The following is a 25,155-nucleotide window of genomic DNA, read 5'->3' as shown; positions in this document are numbered from 1 at the left end:
CAATTAAGTATAATGAATCATTGACTTTTAGAGATGTCAGAGACTTAGAGAATTCATGGGGAGGAAACTGAAGAGAAGAGATTGTCATTGACAAGTAGTGCTAATTTACTAGTCTCTTTCTACGTAATCTTCTCTGGATTGCTTTGAATTAACAATTTTAAATGTTTGAGATTGGCCTCATTGTGTTTTTGAGATAGTTCAAAGTTGTGTCTTTCCTAGCTTGGCTCATGATTTGGTCTAAGTGTAGCTGTATTATTAATTCTTTAATAGAAAAGATGAGAGTTCTTTTAAAGGGGTTCTTTTAAAAAGGAAACAAAGTTTTTCTGTTGTGTTTGCTAATTTAATTTTGTTTGTTTGTTTCAGATTGACGTGAGTGAATTCAGATATAACTCAAGCTTGTTAGAGGGCTTTTTAAAAATAAAAAGTTGATTCCGTGCAAGAGAGCAAGTTACTGCTGCTTACCGTTCAGAGACTTACAGGTGCTTGCCTGCATTGCAATAAAGGACTCATTTATTGAGCAAGACTTATATTTATCTCTTCATTTTGGAGAGCCTAATAAACTGTTATTACAGTTTCTCTACTGACTTTCAAAAGTTTTGAAGTTTGAAAGACCTTTGCAAGTAAAACAGCATGAGCACGGCCAGAACAGAGAACCCTGTTATAATGGGTCTGTCCAGTCAAAATGGTCAGCTGAGAGGCCCTGTGAAACCCACTGGTGGCCCTGGAGGAGGGGGCACACAGACACAGCAACAGATGAACCAGCTGAAAAACACCAACACAATCAATAATGGCACTCAGCAGCAAGCACAGAGTATGACCACCACTATTAAGTAAGTGTTAGAGTAAATGATAAACACTCGTGGGGAACCAAGATTTTTGTTACTTTGGTGTTGACTATTAATACTTATGCCTTAATTTAACCATTTTGATTCCAAATAGAGGACAGATGACTTTGTTTTATGGCCAGTAGGTATTTGCAATAGAATAATGTATTTGTGCCATAATTTGTTCAGCAAGTAGTCATCCTAAGGTCAGATGATACACACAAATTTTGTATAAATGGTTTTTGGAAACATTTCTGGCTTTCATAATTAGTGTAAAAGTTATTAGCTTAGTTTGTTATAGATGAATAAAATTATTAGTCATCTTGTTTTTGTCAGTATAGTTTTTTTAGTGTTTACGACTGCACCTTACCCTTGTTAAACAGCAGATAAAGCCAACTCTACGTACTAAATTTAAAAACTCAGTCTGAGTCTTTAGAGTCTTTAAAGACTTGCTCAGCCTTCTGAACTCCAAGCATTATTCACTCAGAAAATTTTCTCATAACTTTTTTTAGCTTATGGAACTTAGCTTTTTTACTTCAAAAAAAAAAAAAAAGTTGGCTGGTTGAGGTGACTCACGCCTGTAATCCTTGTACTTTGGGGAGGCCAGTGTGGGAGGATCACTTGAGTCCAGGAGTTTGAGACTAGCCTAGGCAACATAATGAGACTCTGTCTCTACCCAAAAAAAAAAAAAATTAAAAAAAATTTAAATTTTTTTTCTCCTTTTACATATAAAAAGAGAACTAAGAATTTTGAACTCACAGAACACAGTTCTGAACAGTCTCAGAAACCTTTCGTTAACCTTAAAATTGAAGAGCCTCCTCTTACTAGAGGATATTTTTCTTTTAAAGCTGAAAGTGTGTAGGCTATTTGTTACTTTTAAGTGCATACTTTAAACTACAGTATTTGAATGGTAACCATCACTTTAAAGATTCAGTTATAGGAAATTAACATTTAAGATACTTGACTCTGATTGATGTTTGGCTTTTGTTAAGAACTTGCCATATAGGGCCGGGTGTGGTGGCACAGGCCTGTAATCCAAACACAATGGGAGGCCAAGGCAGGCAGATCACCTGAGGTCGGGAGTTCGAGACCAGCCTGATAAACATGGAGAAACCTTGTCTCTACTAAAAATAAACTCCGTCTCTACTAAAAGTACAAAATTAGCTGGGCATGGTGGCACATGTCTATAATGCTACTCGGGAGGCTAAGGCAGGAGCACTTGAACCCGGGAGGCGGAGGTTGCAGTGAGCCGAGATTGCACCATTGCACTCCAGCCTGGGCAACAAGAGCGAAACTCCATCTCAAAAAAAAAAAAAAAAAGGGCCAGGTGCGGTAGCTCACGCCTGTAATCCCAGCACTTTGGGAGGCTGAGGCAGGTAGATCACGAGGTCAAGAGTTCGAGGCCAGCCTGACCAACATGGTGAAACCCTGTCTTTACTAAAAATACAAAAATATAGCTGGGCGTGATGGCACGCGCCTGTAATCCCAGCTACTCAGGAGGCTGAGGCAGGAGAATCACTTGAACCCGGGAGGTGGAGGTTGCAGAGAGCCAAGATCGTGTCACTGCACTCCAGCCTGGGCAACAGAGAAATACACGGTCTCAAAAAAAAACTTGCCATATAAAATAATTTAACCCTAGGAATCTTTATAAGATGTTGACACTGGGTTACTGAACTGAGGTATATGTTTTATTACAACCTAGATCTTTTCACTTCCTACAGAAAAATAGCTTATACAAGCTACCAGACTGTCATATAGTTACCGTATGTGGTTCACTAGGACCTCTAAGAACTAATTTTCACCAGAATTGGTTAGGTCTTTGGGAGAATTGGTATTAGTGTATATTCCGTTATTTTTAAGGTGAATGCTTTAATTGGTATAGAAATGAATACTACTTCAGTTGTAGTTTGTCTTGACAGAATGTAAGTAGGTTAGCAAAATTTAGACTTTTTAATTTTTTTTATAACTTTCTTTTTTTTTTGAGACAGGGTCTCACTTTGTTGCCCAGGCTGGAGTATGGTGGCACGATCATGGCTCACTGCAGCCTCAACTTCCCAGGCGCAAGTGATCCTCCTGCCTCAGCCCTACAAATAGTGGGGACTACTGGCATGCGCCAGTAGTGACGGGGTTTTGTCATGTTGCCCAGGCTGGTCTGGAACTCCTGAGCTCAAGTGATCTGCCCACCTCGACCTCTCACAGTGCTGGGATTACACATGTGAGCCACTGCGCCCAGACTTTTTAAAATTTATTTATTTATTTATTTGAGATGGACTCTCACTCACTCTGTTGCCCAGGCTGGAGTACGATGGTGTGATCTCGACTCACTGCAACCTCCACCTTCCGGATTCAAGCCATTCTCCTGCCACTGCCTCCCAAGTAGCTGGGATTACAGGTGTCCACCATCACGTCTGGCTAATTTTTGTATTTTTAGTAGAGATGAGATTTCATCATGTTGGCCAGGCTAGCCTTGAATTCCTGACCTCAGGTGATCTGCCCGCCTTGGCCTCCCAGAGTGCTGGGATTACAGGTGTGAGCCACTGCACCTGGCCTATGAGAATATTTTCTATTTAAAAAATTCTGGGGCTGGGTATGATGGCTCATGCCGTTCCTCCCATCACTTTGGGTGGCTGAGGTGGGAGGATCACTTGAGGCCAGGAGTTTGAGACTAACCTGGGCAACATAGCAAGACCCTATCTCTACAAATAATAAAGGCTGCGGTGAGCTGTGATCGCACCACTGCACTCAAGCCTGGGTGACAGGGTAAGATCCCATCTCAAAAAAATAAAAAATAAGAAATTCTGGCCGGGCGCGGTGGCTCACGCTTGTAATCCCAGCACTTTGGGAGGCCGAGGCGGGCGGATCACGAGGTCAGGAGATCGAGACCACAGTGAAACCCCGTCTCTACTAAAAATACAAAAAATTAGCCGGGCGTAGTGGCGGGCGCCTGTAGTCCCAGCTACTCGGAGAGGCTGAGGCAGGAGAATGGCGTGAACCTGGGAGGCGGAGCTTGCAGTGAGCCGAGATTGCACCACTGCACTCCAGCCTGGGCGACAGAGCAAGACTCCGTCTCAAAAAAAAAAAAAAAAAGAAATTCTGATTTGGGGACAACAGTGGGTTTTGATTTTTCTTTTCTGGTTTTCCTACGATTAATTATTTCTTTTCAATTCTGTCGGTTCTTCAAATCTCATTTTCTGTGCCCTCTCTTCCATGAAGTCCTCTAGATCCCATCAAGTGTCTCAGAACGCTTCTAATACTTAACCTCCGTCACTTACTTTCTCATTTTAAATAGTTTTTTCATCTCATAAGATTATAAATTTCTTGTGGTCAGGTTTTGCATTGTATCTTATGCATTATTATTCACTATTTTGTTGAATTCGACACTATGTCAAACTGACATTTTTAAATCAGAAACTTTGATGATACAGGCTTAGATGAAAGGCTTTAGTAGGCCGGGCGCAGTGGCTCGCGCCTATAATCCCAGCACTTTAGGAGGCCAAGGCAGGAGGATCACGAGGTCAGGAGTTCGAGACCCTGAATCCCCGTCTGTACTAAAAATACAAAAACTAGCCGGGTGTGGTGGCAGCTGTAATCCCAGCTGCTCTGGAGGCTGAGGCAGGAGAATTGCTTGAACCCCTGGAGGTGGAGGTTGCAGTGAGCCGAGATGATGCCACTGCACTCTAGTCTGGGTGACAGAGCAAGACTCTATCTCAGAAAAGAGGAAAAAAAAAAAAAGGCTTTAGTATAGTAGTAGTCTTGGAATTGGTAGCAAAAAGTTACCAATGTTAGAGTATTTGCATTATGTAGGACCTAGTTTTAAGTAAAATAAGTGGTCTTTTCTTCTATGAATGGAGCATTTGAGATGTTTTGGGGACTCTGGTTATGTAAGAACAGCTGCAGTGAAAACTTTTTCAAAGATGTCACAGTTAAATGCTTTGTCTGCAGATGTTCTCTGATCTTTTTTTTTTTTTTTTTTAGATGCTTTGAGTATTTATTACTTGAGGTTTTTACCTGGCCAAAAAGAGAGTTTATTTATATTCTCCTTGTTTTTATTCTCTTTCATGGTTTCTAGCATTTCCAATTAAAAAAAAAAAAAAAGATTAAGAGATGCTCATTGGCTAATACTGTGCTATTATTTTGCCAGGCACTGTGCTGAGTGCATTACATCAATTATTTGATGTAACTGTTAACCTATTTTGTTTTATTTATTTATTTGGGACGGAGTCTTGCTCTGTTGCAGGATCTTGGCTCCCGGGTTCAAGCGATTCTCCTGCCTCAGCCTCCTGAGTAGCTGGGATTGCAGGCACATGCCACCATGCCTGGCTAATTTTTGTATTTTTAGTAGAGACTGGGTTTTACCATATTGGCCAGGCTACTCTCGAACTCCTGACCTCAGGTGATCTGCTTGCCTCGGCCTCCCAAAGTGTTGGGATTACAGGCGTGAGCGACGGTGCCCAGCTTATTTATTTTTGAGACAGAGTCTCCCTCTGTCACTCAGGCTGGAGTGCAGTGTTGTGAGCTTGGCTCACTGCAGTGTCCGCCTCCCAGGTTCAAGTGATTCCCCTGCCTCAGCCTCCTGAGTAGCTGGGACTACATTTGTGTTCCACCATGCCTGGCTAAGTTTTGTATTTTTAGTAGAGATGGGGTTTCACCATATTGGCCAGGCTGGTCTCGAACTCCTGACCTCAAGTGATCCGCCCGCCTCGGCCTCCCAAAGTGCTGGGATTACCGGTGTGAGCCACCACGCCTGGCCTGTTAACCTATTTTAAAAATGAGAATAGCCGGCCATGGTGGCTCACACCTGTAATTCTAGCACTTTGGGAGGCCGAGGCAGGTGGATTGCTTGAGCCCAGGAGTTATATAAGATATATAAAATCTTAACAGACCGGGCGCGGTGGCTCACGCTTGTAATCTCAGCACTTTGGGAGGCTGAGGCGGGCGGATCACGAGGTCAGGAGATCGAGACCACGGTGAAACCCTGTCTCTACTAAAAATACAAAAAAATTAGCCGGGCGTGGTGGTGGGAGCCTGTAGTCCCAGCTACTCGGAGAGGCTGAGGCAGGAGAATGGCGTGAACCCGGGAGGCGGAGCTTGCAGTGAGCCGAGATTGCGCCACTGCACTCCAGCCTGGGCGACAGAGCAAGACTCCGTCTCAAAAAAAAAAAAAAAAAAAGATATATAAAATCTTACAGTTTTTGAATGTTGAGAACTAATTTAAACTCATTTAAATTAAAACACGCTGTGTAGGTCAAACAAAACACCTTTTGACAACAGTTACGCTGTATACAATATTGCTTAAGAGGATGGATGCCTTAATCCCTTCTGTTCTTGATTTTTTTATCCTCCTGAGATTCTCTATAAGAACACTTTTTCTAAAGTTGCTTAATAATCTTGTTAGATATATTAAATGGAATATATTAAACTTACTGTGCTTTTTAAAACTCAATTATAATTGAGATGAATCATCTTTGATAGGATGCTATGAATTTTGATACTTCAAGTTTACTGTATTCTCTCTAGACCTGGTGATGACTGGAAAAAGACTTTAAAACTCCCTCCAAAGGATCTAAGAATCAAAACTTCGGTAAGTTGGTTGTAAAATACAAGTAGAATAATGGTGGGGAACTAGAAGTGAAGTACAGCTGTCCCTCGGTATCTGGAGGGAATTGGTTTCAGGACCATAACACCACTGCCACTCTCCTCCTCCTCCAACCCAGTAAGATAGATATTCAGGCTATGTATTCCCATTTTGTGGATGAGAAAACAAAAGTTCAGAGCAGTTAGTTCTCTTAGCCTATTTTCAGCCAGGGAGAATTTTTGTCCCCCAGGGGGCATTTAGCAATTTGTAGAAACATTTTTGCTTATCATCAATAGGGGGGAAGCTAAAGGACAGCCCTTTACAACAAAGAATTTTGTGGCCCAAAGTGTCAGTAGTGCTGAGCTTGAGAAATTTGATTTAGCCAAAGATATATGTAGCTCATGAGTGGTAGAGGTGGGATTTAACTTCGTATCTTGTGATTTGCAATTCACAGCATGATATTTGTGTAAAAAAGTAACACTATTCCACCAGTCCTTAGGAGACTGTGACCAAGGGCCAGGCACAGTGGCTCTTGCCTGTATTCCCAGCACTTTGGGAGGCCGAGGCAGGCAGATCACCTGAGGTCAGGAGTTCGAGACCAGCCTGGCCAACATGTTGAAACCCTGTCTCTACTAAAAATACAAAAATTAGTTGGGTGTGGTAGCAGGCGCCTGTAATCCAGCTGCTCAGGAGGCTGAGACAGGAGAATCACTTGAACCTGGGAGGCAGAGGTTGCAGTGAGCCGAGATCGAGCCACTGCACTGCAGCCTGGGCGACACAGCGAGACTCCATCTCTCAAAAAAAAAAAGAAGGCTATGACCAAGTGCTCTTTCCCCAAAACCATAGTTTTTTAAGTAGCTTGTGTGTCGAAGCAGGGATGGTAGTTTTTATTCAGGAAAAGTTGAAATACAGATTAAAACAAGTAATCTGCATATATTTATATTTAAGATTGGGCAGGTAAAGTACTAAAGTCAGATAAGTTTTATTCCTTTTTTTTTGTTGTTGTTGTTGTTGTTGATAAAGGAGATAGAGTCTGGCTCTGTCCCCCCAGGCTGTGCAGTGGGTGCGATCTCACCTCACTGCAACTTCCGTCTCCTGGGTTCAAGCGATTCTCCTGCCTCAGCCTCCCAAGTAGCTGCAGCTACAGGTGTGTGCCACCACCCTGGCAAATTTTTTGTATTTTTCGTAGAGATGGAGTTTCACCATGTTGGCCAGGCTGGTCTTGAACTTCTGACCTCAGGTGATCTGCCCGTCTTGGCCTCCGAAAGTGCTGGGATTACAGGCATGAGCCACCATGCCTGGCCCAGATAAATTTTCTTAAACACAGATAAATTTACCAAAGGACACCAAATTTACCAACAGTGTTATTTATTCTTTTATTGTTCCTTTTGTTTGTTTGACTAGGATGTGACCTCCACAAAAGGAAATGAGTTTGAAGATTACTGTTTGAAACGGGAGTTACTGATGGGAATTTTTGAAATGGGCTGGGAAAAGCCATCTCCTATTCAGGTATGTTAACCCTTTTTATCACATATATGAGGTTATGTGCCAACCATTAAACAGTTTTCTTTTTGCTCTGCAGAAGTGGTATAGTGAACTAACATTTCTCTCTCATGTATACACACTTTTTCTGAAATTTTTAAGGGTAAATTAGAAAATCATGGCCTTTACAACTCTAAATATTTCAGTGTGTATTTCTTAAGAATAGGATATTCTCTTACGTAACCACAATACAGTTACCTTCAATTAACGTTGATAAAATACTTATATCTCATCTGTCATTCTAATTATTAATGGACCCAAACATGTCCTTTATAGCAGTTTTTTTCTTCTATACAGGATCCAGTCTAGGGTCAGGTATTATTTGTAGTTATGTCTTTTTTAGTCATTAGCATTTCCCTAGTGTTTTTTCTTCTTTTTATGATGTCAACATATTAAAAATACAGCCTACAACCCCTTCCCCCCATCCCTCTTTTTTTTTTTTGAGACAGGGTCTTGCCCTGTCACCCAGGCTGGAGTTCAGTGGCCTGATCTCGGCTCACTGCAGCCTTGACCTTCTGGGCTCAAGTGATCCTCCTGCATCAGCCTCCTAGTAGCTGGGACTACAGGCGTGTGCCACAACACCCGGCTAATTTTTGTATTTTTTTGTAGGGATGGGGTTTTGCCATGTTACCCAGGCTGATTAAAACTCCTGGGTTCGCCATAGTGCTAGGATTACAGACATTAGCCACCGTGCCTGGCCCCCCTTTTTTTTTTATTAATATTACATTTCCTGTTTTGGGATTTTGTGATATTCCCAAGTATTAGATTCAAGGTAGGCTTTCTCAGCCCGAATAATGCAGAAATCATATTATGGCCTTCTCAGGGTATCACGTTTGAAGGTGTGCCTAGTGTCCATTTATTCTTCTTTGGTGATGTTAATTTTGATTACCCCGTCAAGGTGTTGTGTGGTTTTTCCATTCTATAATTACTCCTCTTTCCCCTCTCCCTTGAGACGAATAAGCAATCTGGGGTGCATTTTAAGACCATACAAATACAATAATATTATGGCCACCCTCCTCCTCCAACCCAGTAAGATAGATGTTCAGGCTAGGTATTATCCCCATTTTGTGGATGAGAAAACAAAAGTTCAGAGCAGTTAGTTCTCTTAGCGTATTGTTTTCAACCAGGGAGAATTTTTGTCCCCCAGGGGACATTTAGCAATTTGTAGAAACATTTTTGATTATCATCAATGGGGGGATGCTAAAGGACAGCCCCTTACAACAGAGAATTTTGTGGCCCAAAATGTCAGTAATGCTGAGCTTGAGAAACTTGACTTAGCCAAAGATACTTGTAGCTCATGAGTGATAGAGGTGGGGTTTAACTTCATATCTTGTGATTTGCAATTCATGGCATGATACTTGTTTAAAAAAGTAACAAAATTTCCCCCCTAGTTTTAGCACCCATTGGTGATTCTTGCTTGATCTCATCTCTGCTCTGATGGGTTACGATGACTTTCCAATTCTAGCACTCCCTCTGTATTTGCCCCTATAAAGAAGAAACTTCCCTTCCCCTCATCCATATATATCTGTTATCAGTATGGACTTATACTCACTATTTTTTCAATGTTTTTTTATTATTATTATTCTAAAAATATCCTAGATCTGGCCAGTGTAAGCTCTTTCAGCCTGGTTCCTGTGTTTTTATGATGTGTCCACTTCATTTTTCTTGAGTACTTTCTTGCCTTTTTTTTTTTTTTTCCTCTTTTTTGAGACGGAGTCTAGCTCTGTCAGAGAGGCTGGAGTGCAGTGGCATGATCTTGGCTCACCGCAGCCTTCCCATCCTGGATTCAAGCAGTTCTTGTATCTCAGCCTCCCCAGTAGCTGGAATTACAGATTTGTGCTACCACACCTAGCTAATTTTTGTATTTTTAGTAGAGACAAGGTTTCACCCTGTAGGCCAGGCTGGTCTCGAACTCCTGACCTCAAATGATCACCCACCTTGGCTTCCCAAAGTGCTGGGATTATAGATGTGAGCCATCGCACCCAGCCCCTTTCTTGCTTTTTGACATAACATGATGCAGGCTTATCTTATACCTATCCTGGCCCAGCATTGGCATACAAGGATCCTTGATTCTTTTTAGTCTGGAGTAGTATTAGGGACCAAGACCCAGGCATTAGGTACCCTGTTTGCTACTTGGTCCTTTCAGTGGAAAGAGCAAGGAAATAAATGCATGTATATACATATCCACACACGCGTACACATAAATATATACGTACATATAAACATGCATTATATATAGGCCAGTTTGATAAATGATGACAACAGACATACTTAAATTGATGAAATGATTGAATTCAGGCTGTGCTAAGGACAAATCCTGTGACATCACTGAGTACTTTTTCATTGAGCCAACATCTGTGGAGTGACCTAGAAAGTGTTTGGCCTTGGGAATTCTATGATGAATAAGACAGATATATGGTTCCTGTCTTATAGTCTGGAAAGGACAGCTAATTGTACAAATAATTCACTGTAATATGATGAGTACCTTTCTAGTTGGAATTGCGTATGTATGTAGTCATTAGAGGAAGATGAGACAACCTGGAAGAATTGAGCTGTGTTCCAAGCAGAGAACGCTAGGTAACGGTTGCCCGGAGTTGAGAGTGTGCTTTTGGCTGGATAAAGTATCAAAACAAGGATATGCATCATCAGGGGTAATTTGGGTGTAGGTATTAGAAATACCTAGGAATCTACTATGATGTAGTTCATGTTAATCCATTTTATCTACACTGAAGTCTTTTTTTTTATTTTGAGACAGAGCCTTACTCTTGCCAGGCTGGAGTGCAGTGGCGCTACGTCCACTCACTGCAATCTCTGCCTCCCAGGTTCAAGCAATTCCCCTGCCTCAGCCTCCCGAGTAGCGGGGACTACAGGCGTGCGCCACAGCATCCGGCTAATTTTTTGTGTTTTAGTAGAGACGGGGTTTCACCATGTTAGCCAGGATGGTCTCGATCTCCTGACCTTGTGATCTGCCTGCCTCAGCCTCTCAAAGTGTTGGGATTACAAGCGTGAGCCACCGCGCCTGGCCCACTGAAGTCTTATGAGAGTTCCTTTACAGTAGGAACTGCATCATTCAACTTTTATCTCTAGTACTTAGCATGGTGCCTGTGCTTATTTAGCGTGCTTTGATGAAACTTAGGTAACTCGTGTCTGCAGGTGAACGTGGTGTAGGGAACTGCCCAGATTGAATCTCAGCTCTACTCCTTCATAAACTGGTTATTTGGGATCTATAAGTCTTGGACTCCTCACCTATATAATTGAGGTAATAGTATAATACCATAGGGTTGTTGTAAAGATTAAGTGAGATAATTCAAATGCTTAGTACAATGCCTAGTACGTGATAAATGCTCAAAAAATGTTATGCGTTATTTTATATAATAGCTTCAAAAAAGGAAATTAGTTAATTTAGGAGACATAATTGTTTTAAATTTGTTTTAAAGAGACTGAGTCTTGCTAAGTTGCCTGGGCTGGAGTGCAGTGTCAGGATCCTAGCTCACTGCAGCCTCAAACTCCTGGGCTCACGTGATACTCCTGCCTCAGCCTCCTGAGTAAGGATGACAGTGTAGTACCAGCACACCCGGCTACTTTATTTTATTATTATTATTTTTTTTTTGGTAGAGTGAAGGTTTTGCCATGTTGACGAGGCTGGTCTTGACCTGGGCTCAAGCAATCCTCCTGCCTTGGCTTCCCACCGTGCCAGAATTATAGATGTGAGCTACTGCACTTAGCCGAGTCCTCATTCTTAATAGATATTTGCTGACTCTTATTTCTTATCTTGTATTAAAATTTAAAATTAACTTTGTTACTTGTACTCTTAGTGTTGTTATAGCTTATAGGCAATTAACTCTTCAGCCACTTAACCAATCTGACATCCAGCTTTTTGTGTAAAGTAGAAATAAGTACTCTTCCTCACAGAATTTTTATTGTTAAGATCAAATGTAGTGTATAACCAAAGTATTTTGAAATAGCAAGGTATTATATGAGTATATTGTTTTAGATACTCAAGGTCACCACTTGTATTGCCCTTTTCTTTCCTATTGTTTTGTCCTGGGGATCCATGGAAAGCACAAGATTATGTGTTTCTTAGAATCGTTCAGAGTAACAAGTCATGAATATTAGGATTTTAGAACCGAAACAAAATTTACAGATCCCCTAGTAAAAAAAATTTTTTAATTTTTATTTTCGTAGGTTTTTTGGGGAACAGGTGGTGGTTACATGAGTAAATTCTTTTATTTTTCAGACAGAGTTTCGCTCTGTCGCCCAGGCTGGAGTGCAGTGATATGCTCTCGGCTCACTGCAACCCCTGCCTCCCGGGTTCAAGCGATTCTCATGCCTCGGCCTCCCAAGTTACTGGGATTACAGGCAGGTGCCAGCATACCTGGCTGATTTTTGTATTTCTAGTGGAGACAGGATTTCACCATGTTGTCCAGGTTGGTCTTGAACTCCTGACCTCAGGTGATCCACTCTCCTCGGCCTCCCAAAGTACTGGAATTAACAGGCATGAGCCACCACGCCTGGCCAAGTAAATTATTTAGTTGAAATTTCTGAGATTTGGGTGCACCCATCACCCCCCTGTAAAATATAACCTCATGGCAGGCTGTCTTCTAGTATTCTTTTCCGTTCTTATCTACCTTCTCTTTTTGTTTTTGTCATCCCTCCCCCATTCCTAAAACTATCTCTTCTTTCATGCTTGGTTTTACAGTTTTATCCAGGCATTTTTTTTCCCCTAAATGTTAAAGCTGCCTTGATTAGATGGGTGAGTCTTCTGCATTTGAATATTTGTTTGAGATGGAATTTAGTTGCAGTTTGGCTGTGAGATTTGGAGAATTGGCTGGGTGCAGTGGCTCATGCCTATAATCCCAGCACTTTGGGAAGCCAAGGTGGGTGGATTGCTTGAGTCCAGGGGTTCAAAACCAGCCTGAGCGACATGACAAAACCCTGACTGTACAAAAATTAGCTGGGCATGGGGGATATGTAGTCTTAGATGTTCGGGAGGTTGAGGCTGTAAGTGAGCCAGGATTGTGCCACTGCACTCCATCCTGGGCAACAGAGCAAGACCCTGTCTCACACACACACAAAAAAAGTTAGAGAATTAGGCACTTAAAATTATATGCTCTCAAAAGAGCTTTTACATTGATAGGCTGGAACCAGATATACTACAGATTGTTCCCACATACGTATTTCTTTGATAGAGCCATCTGTGACCAGTTCTAGGTCTGGATGCTGTGGCCAGTAGAATAACTGCCATTCTAAAGGTGTAGCTTTATAGGAACATAGACTTCTTTGGAAGGCCTAAGAATATACTGTTTTTGTCTGCTTAGCATTATTTGAAACTTTATATTAACTTTGGGATTATGATTGAGAAAGATGGCCTCTCTCGTTGCTTCTAAACCCTGGGAACACCTCTTGAAGACTTTTTCCTAAATCTAAGAAGGTGAAGAAATGAGAAGTAGTTGATTATTGAGGGAAACATGGAAGCTCCTTACTGTTGGCAACAAAATTTTGTGCCAGGTCAACTAAGGTCTAATAAGGATTAATAGTTTACTATTTATAGTTAGGAATTATAGCATTCTGAATCCAGTAATAAGTCATTCCTCCTGCTAACAATGGGTTTATTATGATTGAAAAAATTATTTCCTAAAAACGCAAAGGTTTTTTTTTTGTTTTTTGTGTGTTTTTTTTGGTGTGTGTTTTTGTTTTGTTTTGTTTTTGGGTGAGGTCGGGGAGACAGAGTCTCAGTTTGTCACACTGGCTGGTCTTGAACTCCTGGCCTCAAGCAGTTCTCCTGCCTCAGCCTTCCAGAGTGTTGAGATTACAGGCGTGAGCCACCATCCTAGAGATATTATTAGAAATTACCATCTCCCCTTTTTTTTCCTGGTAAGCAGGGGACATCTGTAACAATCATTGCTACCTCCTCTGCAGTAACCATAGGTTTTTGTTTTGTTTTGTTTTGTTTTTTGAGACAGAGTCTCGCTCTGTTGCCCAGGCTGGAGTGCAGTGTCGCAGTCTTGGCTCACTGCAAGCTCCGCCTCCTGGGTTCACGCCATTCTCCTGCCTCAGCCTCCCGAGTGGCTGGGACTACAAGTGCCTGCCACCACGCCTGGCTAATTTTTTTGTATTTTTTTAGTAGAGACGGGGTTTCACCATGTTACCCAGGATGGTCTCGATCTTCTGACCTCGTGATCCACCCGCCTCGGCCTCCCAAAGTGCTGGGATTCCAGGCGTGAGCCACCGCGCCCGGCCTTTAACCATAGGTTTTTTTTTCCTCTTGGAAATTAAGGTTTGGAAAACAAGAGGAAGCAGTCAGTGTAAATGCAGCTAGTTGGGTGATGTTGAGCTTTTGTTGGTACCACACTTTTGTAAAATGCCTCTCAATACTAGGAGATTGGAAAATATACCATTCTTTAATTATAGGCATCAGAAACCAACTTGATCTAACTTAAGCAAAAGGAAATTTTTTGGAAAAATAACGGGAATTCACAAGATTGAGAAGGCTAGAGAAACATACTTGGAAATGACTAAGAACTGAGATAGCGCTGAAGGACTTAGGAAGCTGTAATGGATGCACTATAACAATTTAGATTCTTAGGAGGCAACATGCCGCTGGCCTAGTGTGGGCTATGTGTCTACCACTTGGCTTAGAAAATTGGTGAGGCTTGGTCTGTTGGGACAGGAGAGACCAGGGCATATGTAATTCCTTAGAAGGAAATTAGGGTGTTACTTAGCAAAGGGATACTAGAGTAACCAAAACACAACAAATACTCTTCATTCAGTATCTAAACGTTACAATGAATGTGAACTTGGAGACCTAAGGTGGCAGATGTCAGCCCTAAGCTTGTGGGGTTGGTTTTCTGGGGTTTTGTTTTTTTGGGGTATTAGCTTTATTGAGATATAAATGACACCACACATCAAAAGTATACAATTTAATGCTCTTTAGTGCATTTAGAGTTGTACAACCATTACCACAATAAATTTTAGAACATTTTGATCAGTCCCACAAAAGTAACCCTTTTAGCAGTCACACCTCATTTTCCCCCACCCCTAGGCAACCACTGGTATACTTTCTGTCATTCTAGCTTTGCCTAGTCTGGACATGTCATATAAATAGAATCCTGTAGTATGTGGTTTTTTCGTGACTGGCTTCTTTGACTTAGCATAATGTTTTCCGAGTTTATCTGTGTTGTAGCATATATCAATGTTCCATTCCTTTTTGCTGAATAATATTTTATTGTATGGCTCTACTACTTCTGATTTATCCAGTCATCAGTTGGTAGACATTTGGGGTTGTTGTCCAAGGACTGAGGATTTAATGTGCTATTTTGTGAAAATCTGAGAAGTAGGAAGGGGATTTAATGATCTCAACTGTTACCCGTCTGAAAAACCTAACTTGTGATTTTAAATAAAATAGCAGGCTGCGTTCCCCTGTTCCCTTTTTAAAATAGGAACTGCCCCTGCTTTAACCTTATGAAGTTTTATTTATGAATAAAGTTTGTACTATTATTAAAAAAATACATAGAAGGAACTGGCTATTAAGGATAATGCTGCTATGAAAATTCAGGTGCAGGTTTTTGTGTGGAGATGTTTTTATTTCTCTTTGCTGTATACCTAGAATTGCTAGTTCATATGGTAACTCTTTGTAACCTTTTGAGGAACTGCAAGGCTGGTTTCCAGCATGGCTGTACATTCCCACTAGCAGTGTATGAGAGTTCCATTTTCTCCACCTTCTTGCCTACATATTATGTGCAGATCTAAGTTCAAATACTGGCTAAAGCATTTCTTGCTTTGTGATCTTGGGCAAACTAATCCTGTTTAGGATCCATTTTGTCAGTTGTAAAACAAAGTACCTAACTTGAAAGTTGTACTCAGCACATAGTAAGTTTTAAAAAAAGTTTTTGTTTCCTTCCTCCTTTACCTTCTCCCTGGCAGTTCCTCATAATTTCCTCTTGTGTTTCATAGCTTTCTGAACTTGACTTGAATTCTCTTGCTTTTCATTATTTCCTAATCTTCCTGAGAAACACTGGTAAGAGGTAGTGTGGATGTGCTGAATTCACTGACTGCTAATCATATAGGGCAAAATATCAGGGTGTCTTAACTTACAGTCTATCACATGTACTTTGTTAAAGCTTTATCCTTGAACAGTTTTTGTAGGGTATAATCCCTGTCAAAGAGGGCAAAGGAATAGGTCAATGGCCTTAATCAAGTCAGTCAAAAGATGAACTAAAAAGGAGAATTAGGATACCTCCAGTCTAATTCTGTTCTGCCTCACTTGATTGAAAAAAAGGTTTACGCTTTAAAGAACCTGACCCAGCAAGTCATTATGAGACCATCAGAGACCACCTATCTTACCTTTTTCAATACTGTAAAACTGAGTAGTGTGCAGGCAGCCTGTTAAAAACTACAGACTACTGGCACCACAGAACCACAAAAGAGAAAACCTGAGGTGACAGGGTAATGGGAGCCTCTGGAACAACTGGAAATAATGGTGATAAGGAGGGAAGAAATTTAAGACCAAAGGGTTAAAGCCAAGGTTTTCTTCGTTTGCTTTACCTTAATAAGCAGAGTCTTTAATGCTGGCTGTAAGAACAAGACAACAATATTTTCTTTTCTTTTCTTTTCTTTTTTTGTGAGATGGAGTCTTGCTCCATTGCCCAGGCTGGAGTGCAGTGGCGCAATCTTGGCTCACTGCAACCTCCTCCTCCTGGGCTCAAGCGATTCTCCTGCCTCAGGCTCCCAAGTAGCTGGGACTACAGATGCGCACCATGACAATGTTTGTATTTTTAGCAGAGACAGGGTTTCACCATGTTGGCCAGGCTGGTCTCGAACTCCTGGACCTCAGGTGATCTGCCTACCTCAGCCTCCCAAAGTGCTGGGATTACAGACATGAGCCATCGTGCCCAGCCAACATTATTTTCACAGTTGTTCTGGCAGCTGTGTTGTTCTGACCATATGGAACCCATTTATATCCTGTGATTGGAGCTCTAGGTAGAAAGAGTGTTGTCATGGGAGATGGAAGTCATCCTGCTTAATTAGTCATTTCTACCAATAGCAGCTTTAAAGGGCTAAAGCTGTTTTTTTGTTTTGTTTTGTTTTATTTGTCAACAGCCCAGGCATAGAAGGGACAAATGTCAGTGACTGTGAATTTGGTTCCTAGTGTCTTAGTTTTAGAAATTAAAAATTCAGGCCAGACGCGGTGGCTCATGCCTGTAATCCCAACACTTTGGGAGGCCGAGGTCGGTGGATCATCTGAGGTCAGGAGTTCAAGACCAGCCTGGCCAACATGGTGAAACACCCCGTCTCTACTAAAAATACAAGAATTAGCTGGGCGTGGTGGTACACACCTTCAATCTAGGCTGCTCGGGAGGCTGAGGCAGGAGAATTGCTTGAACCAGGAGGCGATGGTTGCAGTGAGCCAAGATCGCACCATTGTACTCTAGCTTGAGTGACAAGAGCGAAACTCTATCTCAAAAAAAAAAAAGAAAGAAAATTAAAATTCCACATCATAGCCGGGCGCAGTGGCTCACGCCTGTAATCCCAGCACTTTGGGAGGCCGAGGCGGGCGGATCACGAGGTCAGGAGATGAAGACCATCCTGGCTAACACGGTGAAACCCCGTCTCTACTAAAAATAGAAAAAAAAATTAGCCATGTGTGGTGGCGGGCACCTGTAGTCCCAGCTACTCAAGAAGCTGAGGCAGAATGGTGTGAACCCGGGAGCCAGAGCTTGCAGTGAGCCGAGATTGCGCCACTGCACTCCAGCCTGGGCGACAGAGCAAGACTCCGTCTCAAAAAAAAAAAAAAAAATTCCACATAATTTCCTTTTAACAATTTTAACTAGTTGAGCTTTTTCAACGATCTATTGTATTTTATAGTTTGTTGTTGTTTCTTTTGTTTTTGTGGGGGGCGGGGTGGTGCTTGCCATGTTGCTCAGGCTGTTCTTGAACTCCTGACCTCTCTTTGTATATGTCTATTTATTTTTCAGTAACTTTTGGGAATCCTTTGCTGTTTGGGAAATTTAAGTTAGTATGAACTACTGTTATTATTTGCAAAATAGGTAACAAAGTAAGCCAAATATTAAAATGAGAGGTCACCTTTAGCGATGTGACCGTATTTGAGGTAACTGCAATAGAATTGAACCCTCAGTAGAGAGCACATTTCAGAACAGAGAAGTAGGCTGTGAGACAGACATTGGAGATTTACTTATTATATAAATAAATGACTAATACGACCTGAGGTTAAACTTTCCCAGCCTATTCGTGTTTTGTTGCAGGGATGAGGTGTCCAAGCTACAATTTTTCACTGTGGTCAAATTGGTTTGCTAGTCTCAAAATATGTATAGTCTTACCTTGGAATTGTTTTTGCTTTTTCCTTCAAACATTTTTGTAGAGATGGGGTCTCGCCGTCTTGTCTAAGCTGTTCTCAAGCTCCTGGGCTGAAGTGATCCTTTTGCTTTGGCCTCCCATAATGTTGGGATTACAAATGTGAGCCACTGTGTCTAGCCGCGCCCGCCCCCCCCCGCCGCTTTTTTTTTTTTTTTTTTTTTTTTTTTTTTTTGGCGAGACAAGGTCTCTTTCATGCTGGGGTACAGTTTTTTTTTTTTTTTTTTTTTTTTTTTTTTTTTTTTTTTTGACGAGACAAGGTCTCTTTCATGCTGGGGTACAGTGGTGCAATCATGGCTCACTTCACCCTTGACCTCCCGGCTCAGCCTCTCAAGGGTTACAGACACCCACCACCACACCCAGCTACTTTCTGTAATTTTTGTAGAGGGGGTTTTTCCATGTTGCCCAGTTGCCCGGGCTGGTGTTGAACTCCTAGGCTCAAGCGATCCCCCCCCACTTCTGCCTTCCAACGTGCTGGGACTACAGGCATGAGCTGCTGTGCCTGGCCTTTTTTCCAATTTTTATTTGAAGGAGGCTTTGCTTTTGTTTTGTCTGTGTTTTCAAGTGCTATTTATGGGTCAGCCTGAGTTCCTCCATTTTCTTTGTTGTTTTCTTCAGACACACACATAACACAGTTTTTATGACATTGAATTACAATTTAAAATTCTGTGAGCAGTTCTGGTAAATATTGGTTCATAATGATGTTGATGTTGACTGGTCCTGCTGATTTACTTGAATCTCTGCTATTCATGTAGAATTCACATGTAGGATACTTAAAGCAATACCGAAGTGTATTTCAGAGAGGAATTTGCTTGTGTACTAAATTCAGAAGTAATTTTGTATTGTCTTATCTCTTTTAGGAGGAGAGCATTCCCATTGCTTTATCTGGTAGGGATATCTTAGCTAGAGCAAAAAATGGAACAGGCAAGAGCGGTGCCTACCTCATTCCCTTACTTGAACGGCTAGACCTGAAGAAGGACAATATACAAGGTTAGTTGAATAAAAGTTTGTTTTTAAACTAAAAATGGGAGTTTCAGCCTTGGAGCTATGTGTAGAAGATACTCCTTTTTTTAGTCAGAATTTACATTGTCTAAAATTTGTATTCTTTCTTTTCAGGTTTTTTTTTTTTTTTTTTAGCCTGATGATGGTCTTTTAAAAATGATTCCCAGCTTTTTAGAGATTTCTAGTTTTAAGAGTATTTTTATATGATACACACTTTTGACAGCATTCCAGTGAGACAGGAAAAATAAGTATTAGTGCCCTATAGGTAGGAAAGCTGAGGCTGGGCATGGTGCCTCACAGCCTGTAATCCCAGCACTTTGGGAGGTCAAAGTGGGTGGATCACCTGAGGCCAGATATTTAAGACCAGCCTGGCCAACATTTCGAAACCCTGTCTCTACTAAAAATGCAAAAATTAGCTGGGCATGGTGGCGCACACCTGTAATCCCAGCTACTCAGAAGTCTGAGGCATGAGAGTCACTTGAACACAGTAGGTGGAGGTTGCAGTGAGCCAAGATTGTGCCACTGCACTCCAGCCTGGGTGACAGAGTGAGACTCTTAACCCAAAAAAAAAAAAGACGGCTGAGATGATGAGAAGTTAAATTAGTTGACATTGCTACTTATAAACTATGGAACTGTTTCTTGTGGCAGATGAGTGTTAGCAGAATTCCTTGTAGAAACATGAACTTCTGTTTAAAGGCCGTGGGTTCTTGGATTTTAAGAGCCTAGGCAGTGGGGAATAAACAGTTTTCATAGTTATATTCAATGTAAGTTAATGGAATTAAGATTTCACCTCTGAAACTTTACATTTTTAGCTTTCTTGATCTGTAATTATTGTTTCTGCCCACTTTCATATGATGTAAATAGAGCCTAGGTAGCAGGAGTTTCCTACTTAGGTATTTTACACAGTGAATCTGACTCAACTATAGTTGGGGCTTTTAGAAATATTAAGTTAATAAACTTTGAGCTAATAGTTGCCAACTCAACATGCTGTAAGTTTGTAATTAAGAAGGGTATTGGCTGGGTATGGTGGCTCATGCCTGTAATCCCAGCACTTCGGGAGGCCGAGGCAAGGCAGATCACCTGAGGTCAGGAGTTCAAGACCAGCCTCGCTAACACGGTGAAACCCTGTCTCTACTAAAAATAAAAAAATTAGCTGGGTGTGGTGGCATGTTCCTGTAGTCCCAGCTACTCAGGAGGCTGAGGCAGGAGAATTGCTTGAACCTGGGAGGTGGAGGTTGCAATGAGCCAAGATCGTGCCACTGCACTCCAGCCTGGGCAACAGAACGAGACTCTGTCTCAAAACAAAGAAGCAGCAGCAGCAGAAGGTTGGGTGCAGTGACTCATACCTGTAATCCCAGCACTTTGGGAGGCCAAGGCAGGAGGATTGCTTGAGGTCAGGAGTTTGAGACCAGCCAGGCCAACATGATGAAACCCCGTCTCTACTAAAAATACAAAAAATTAGCTGGATGTGATGGCGGTTACTCAGTAGGCTGAGGCAGGAGAATTGCTTGAACCTGGGAGGCGGAGGTTGCAGTGAGCTGAGATGGCGGTCACTGCACTTCAGCCTGGACAACAGAGCAAGACTCCATCTCAAAAAAAAAAAAAGAGTTTAATATTTATATGATAGTATTGCTGAGGGAGAGTCTAAATCTGTGACACTATAATGGGTTCTCTTTTTGTAAAGAGATTCGTCTATTTGAATTTTCATAATGTCCTGTGAGGCCTGTAATGGTTCAACTTTTTATTTTTATTTCTTAATTTTTTTGGTGGGGGAGACAGAGTCTTGCTCTGTCACCCATTCTGGAGTGTGGTGTCATGATCGTAGCTTAATGCAGTCTTAATCTCCCAGGCTGATGTGATCCTCCTGCCTCAGCCTCCCGAGAAGCTGGGACTATAGGCACATGCCACCATTCCCAGCTCATTTTTTTTGATTTTTTTTAGTAGAGATGGGGTCTTGCTATGTTGCCCAGGCTGGTCTCAAACTCTTGAGCTCAAATGATCCTCCCGCCTCAGCCTCCAAAAGTGCTGGGATTCCAGGCGTGAATTACTCACTGTGCTGCTCAGCCCAATTTTTTAATACATCTCGGTATCTAGATTATAAGGGGCAGTGTTTCTTTTCTTTTTTTTTTTATTTGAGATGGAGTTTTGCTCTTGTTGCCCAGGCTGGAGTGCAATGGCACGATATCGGCTCACCACAACCTCTGCCTCTTGGGTTCAAGCGATTCTCCTGCCTCAGCCTCCCAAGTAGCTGGGATTACAGGCATGTGCCACCATGCCCAGCTAATTTTGTATTTTTAGTAGAGACAGGGTCAGGCTGGTCTCAAACTCCCGGCCTCAGGTAATCCACCCACCTTGGCCTCCCAAAGTGCTGGGATTATAGGTAGGTGTGAGCCACCGCGCCTGGCCTTTTTTTTTTTTTGGAGACTGAGTCTCACTCTGTCACCCAGCCTGGAGTGCAGTGGCGCAATCTTGCCTCACTACAGCCTCCACCTCCGGAGTCAAGTGATTCTCCTGCCTCAGCCTCCCGAGTAGGTGGGACTACAGGTTTGTGCCACCACGCCTGGATAATTTTTGTATTTTTAGTAGAGATGGTGTTTCACCATGTTGGTCAGGCTGCTCTTGAACTCCTGACCTCAGGTGATCTACCCACCTTGGCCTCCCAGAGTGCTGGGATTACAGGCGTGAGCCACTGCATCATAAGGGGCGGTATTTCTATAGCTTCTTAAATTTTGTAAATAAAATCTATAGCGTGTTCTCCCACCTCACCCCATATTTTCTCATATGTTTCTTGATATTGTTTCAGCAATGGTGATTGTTCCCACTAGAGAACTTGCTCTACAGGTCAGTCAAATTTGCATCCAGGTCAGCAAACACATGGGAGGGGCCAAAGTGATGGCAACCACAGGAGGAACCAATTTACGAGATGACATAATGAGGCTTGATGATACAGGTAAGAAATGATTACTAAAAGGTAGTGTAGCTCTCTAATTTTAGTCACAAGTATTTCAGTAAATTATTAAAAATTGTTTTTAAGAATTAAGGAACAGAAATACTGCAGTGAAAAAAAAAAACCACTGCGTTCAAGAGAAAAAGACAAATTTACCATAATTGAAAACGATATTTGACTTTGTTAGTAGTTGTAAAACAGCAAGTTTATAGTAATTTTACCTGTTTAATTGGTAAAGCTAAAAGTATTAGTAGATGATAATGTGAGTTTGTGGACAAATAGGCTATATTGTAAACGTGGGGGTGTAAACTTACATCTCTGTCATGGGCAATTTGGGAGTATATTTTAAAATTATAAATGTATATATAATGTGTGTGTGTGTTTTTTGTTTTGTTTTGTTTTGTTTGGAGATGGAGTCTTGCTCTTTTGCCCAGGCTGGAATGCAGAGGCGCAATCTCGACTCACTGCAAGCTCCAGCTCCCGGGTTCATGCTATTCTCCTGCCTCAGCCTCCTGAGTAGCTGGGATTACAGGCTCCCGCCACCACGCCAGGCTAATTTTTTGTATTTTTAGTAGAGATGGGGTTTCACCATATTAGCCAGGATGGTTTCGATCTCCTGACCTCGTGAGCCACCGTGCCCGGCCATAAATGTATATTTTTAAGAATCTTGGCCGGGCGCAGTGGCTCACGCCTGTAATCCCAGCACTTTGGGAGGCCGAGGTGGGCGGATCACCTGAGGTTGGGAGTTCGAGACCAGCCTGACTAACATGGAGAAACCTCATCTCTACTAAAAATACAAAATTAGCCAGGCGTGGTGGTGCGTGCCTGTAATCCCAGCTTCTCGGGGGGCTGAGGCAGGAGAATCGCTTGAACCCGGGAGGCAGAGGTTGTGGTGAGCCAAGATCGTGCCATTGCACTCCAGCCTGGGCAACAAGAGCAAAACTCCTCAAAATAAATAAATAAATAAATAAAAGAATCTTTCCTGAAGAAAAAAATTGGGTAAATGCAGGGCTGCATGTACAAAGTTGTTTGCTATGGGGTGGTTTGTCGTGCCGAAAAATTGGACCAACTTAGAAGGAGATTGGCTAAATTAAATACATTAAGGTATAGTCTGAATAGGATTCTACATAGTCATTAAAGAGTAAAGTTGACCTGTATTCATTTTCATGAAGAGGTTTCATGATACATTGCTGAGTGGAAAAAGGTAACAAAACAGCAAGAATGAGATCACTTATATAAAATTAGATTTTAGTTAGAATACCATATATGATAATTAATGTGATACATTCTTTGTATTGCATAGGTTTTTTAAAAATTATCTTGTTTGACCCTTTTAACAATACTCGGCTCACTGCTCTAGATTAGAGGCATTGCTCTTATATCAGAAGTCTGGTGTGCCTTCTGTTATTAATTGGGAATTATCCTAAGACAAGAAAGTATGCCTCCTTTTGAAAGCAGGTGATTTGGGAAGCTGTACCCCACCCAATCTGAAACAAATATTTTTTAAGCATCCTGCGGTGAAATGGAAGTCTTTATCCTAAAACACATCTTTGTGCCTTTTTGTGTTATTCCCAACTCTATAACACAATGTGTTTCTTTTCTTTTTTTTTTTTTTTTTTTTTAAATTTGAGACACAGTCCTACTCTGTTGCCCCAGTTGGAGTGCAGTGGCGTGATCTCAGCTCACTGCAACCTCTGCCTCCTGGGTTCAAGTGATTCTCCTGCCTCAGCCTCCCGAGTAGCTGGGATTACAGGCTCCCACCACCACACCCAGCTAATTTTTATATTTTTAGTAGAGACAGGGTTTCACCGTGTTGGCCAGGCTGGTCTCGAACTCCTGACCTCATGTGATCCACCCACCTCGGCCTCCCAAAGTACTGGGATTACAGGGATAAGCCACTGCACCCGGCCTAGTGTTTCTAATAAAAGATAGTCATTTGCTGCATAACAATGTTTTGGTCCATGATGGACTGCACGTATGTCGGTGTTCCCATAAGATTATAATGGAGCTATACAATGGAGTAGGCTATACCATCGCATAGTAATGCATTTCTCAGAATTATCATTAAGCAACTCAGGACTGTAATATGATAAGCATTTACAATATCCTCTTTGCTCAAATTAAAATTAATGAGAATATATGTTTTCTAAATCTTGCATAGTGCACGTGGTGATTGCTACCCCTGGGAGAATCCTGGATCTTATTAAGAAAGGAGTAGCAAAGGTTGATCATGTCCAGATGATAGTATTGGATGAGGTAATATCTCTTCATTTGGCATTATACTATTCTGTACTTTTCTGTGCTTTGCTTACAACTGCCAGTGAATGAAGCAAAAGCTGCTTGTGTTTATGATCTAATAAACACAATCAGTTTAAATTAATTGGCTTATAAAATGTGTTTTACCCGTTGGAGTAGATTATAGACATTCATTGGAATTCAGCATTTTGTCTTTTTCTTAGAGATAGCAGACATTAGGTTTTAATTTTTTAGTAGAGGAGTGAATAACCTCAAAGCCAAATTTATTCTAAGTCTCTTTCTGCTCTGTGATTAATTTTTAAAAGCATATAACATATATTGTCTCTTCTCATTTTGTGCATACTACTTTGTACTGTTTGGTTTTTAATCTCTGTTACGTGTATTATCTCACCATGTTATAAATGCGTTTTTAAAACTTATTAAAATCTGTAGTCCTGGGATCTAGCCATGTTTTGTACATGTAGAGATGGTCCCTGACTTACTATGGTTCATTTTACAGTTTTTCAGTGGAAGTGATAAGCTTTCATTAGAAACCGTACTTTGAATTTTTTTTTTTTTTTTTTTTTTTTTTTGGGGGGGGCTTCTTTTTTCGCCCCGGCGGGGGTGCGGGGGGGCGGTCTCGCGCCCCTGCCGGCTCC

The 25,155-nt window shown here is 41.6% G+C and overlaps 1 protein-coding gene across 4 annotated transcripts in view; it reads left to right on the top strand.

Annotated features, from left to right (window-relative positions):
* DDX6 (DEAD-box helicase 6) overlaps window positions 1-25,155 on the top strand; it is a 43,005-nt gene that overhangs the window by 5,482 nt on the left and 12,368 nt on the right. For all 4 annotated transcript variants that reach the window (XM_058446407.1, XM_058446405.1, XM_058446406.1 and 1 more), the window contains exons 2-7: window positions 364-830; window positions 6,342-6,405; window positions 7,804-7,908; window positions 19,173-19,302; window positions 22,118-22,264; window positions 24,423-24,517. In XM_058446407.1, coding sequence (XP_058302390.1) covers window positions 631-830; window positions 6,342-6,405; window positions 7,804-7,908; window positions 19,173-19,302; window positions 22,118-22,264; window positions 24,423-24,517 — 741 coding nt within the window. In that variant the 5' untranslated portion in view covers window positions 364-630. The remainder of the gene's footprint in view (window positions 1-363; window positions 831-6,341; window positions 6,406-7,803; window positions 7,909-19,172; window positions 19,303-22,117; window positions 22,265-24,422; window positions 24,518-25,155) is intronic.

The sequence above is a fragment of the Hylobates moloch genome, unplaced genomic scaffold (genome assembly GCF_009828535.3).
Source record: "Hylobates moloch isolate HMO894 unplaced genomic scaffold, HMol_V3 SCAFFOLD_11, whole genome shotgun sequence".
Classification (NCBI taxonomy): Eukaryota; Metazoa; Chordata; class Mammalia; order Primates; family Hylobatidae; genus Hylobates; species Hylobates moloch.
Note: the sequence above shows the minus strand (reverse complement) of the source record. Positions and strands in the feature narration are given on the sequence as shown.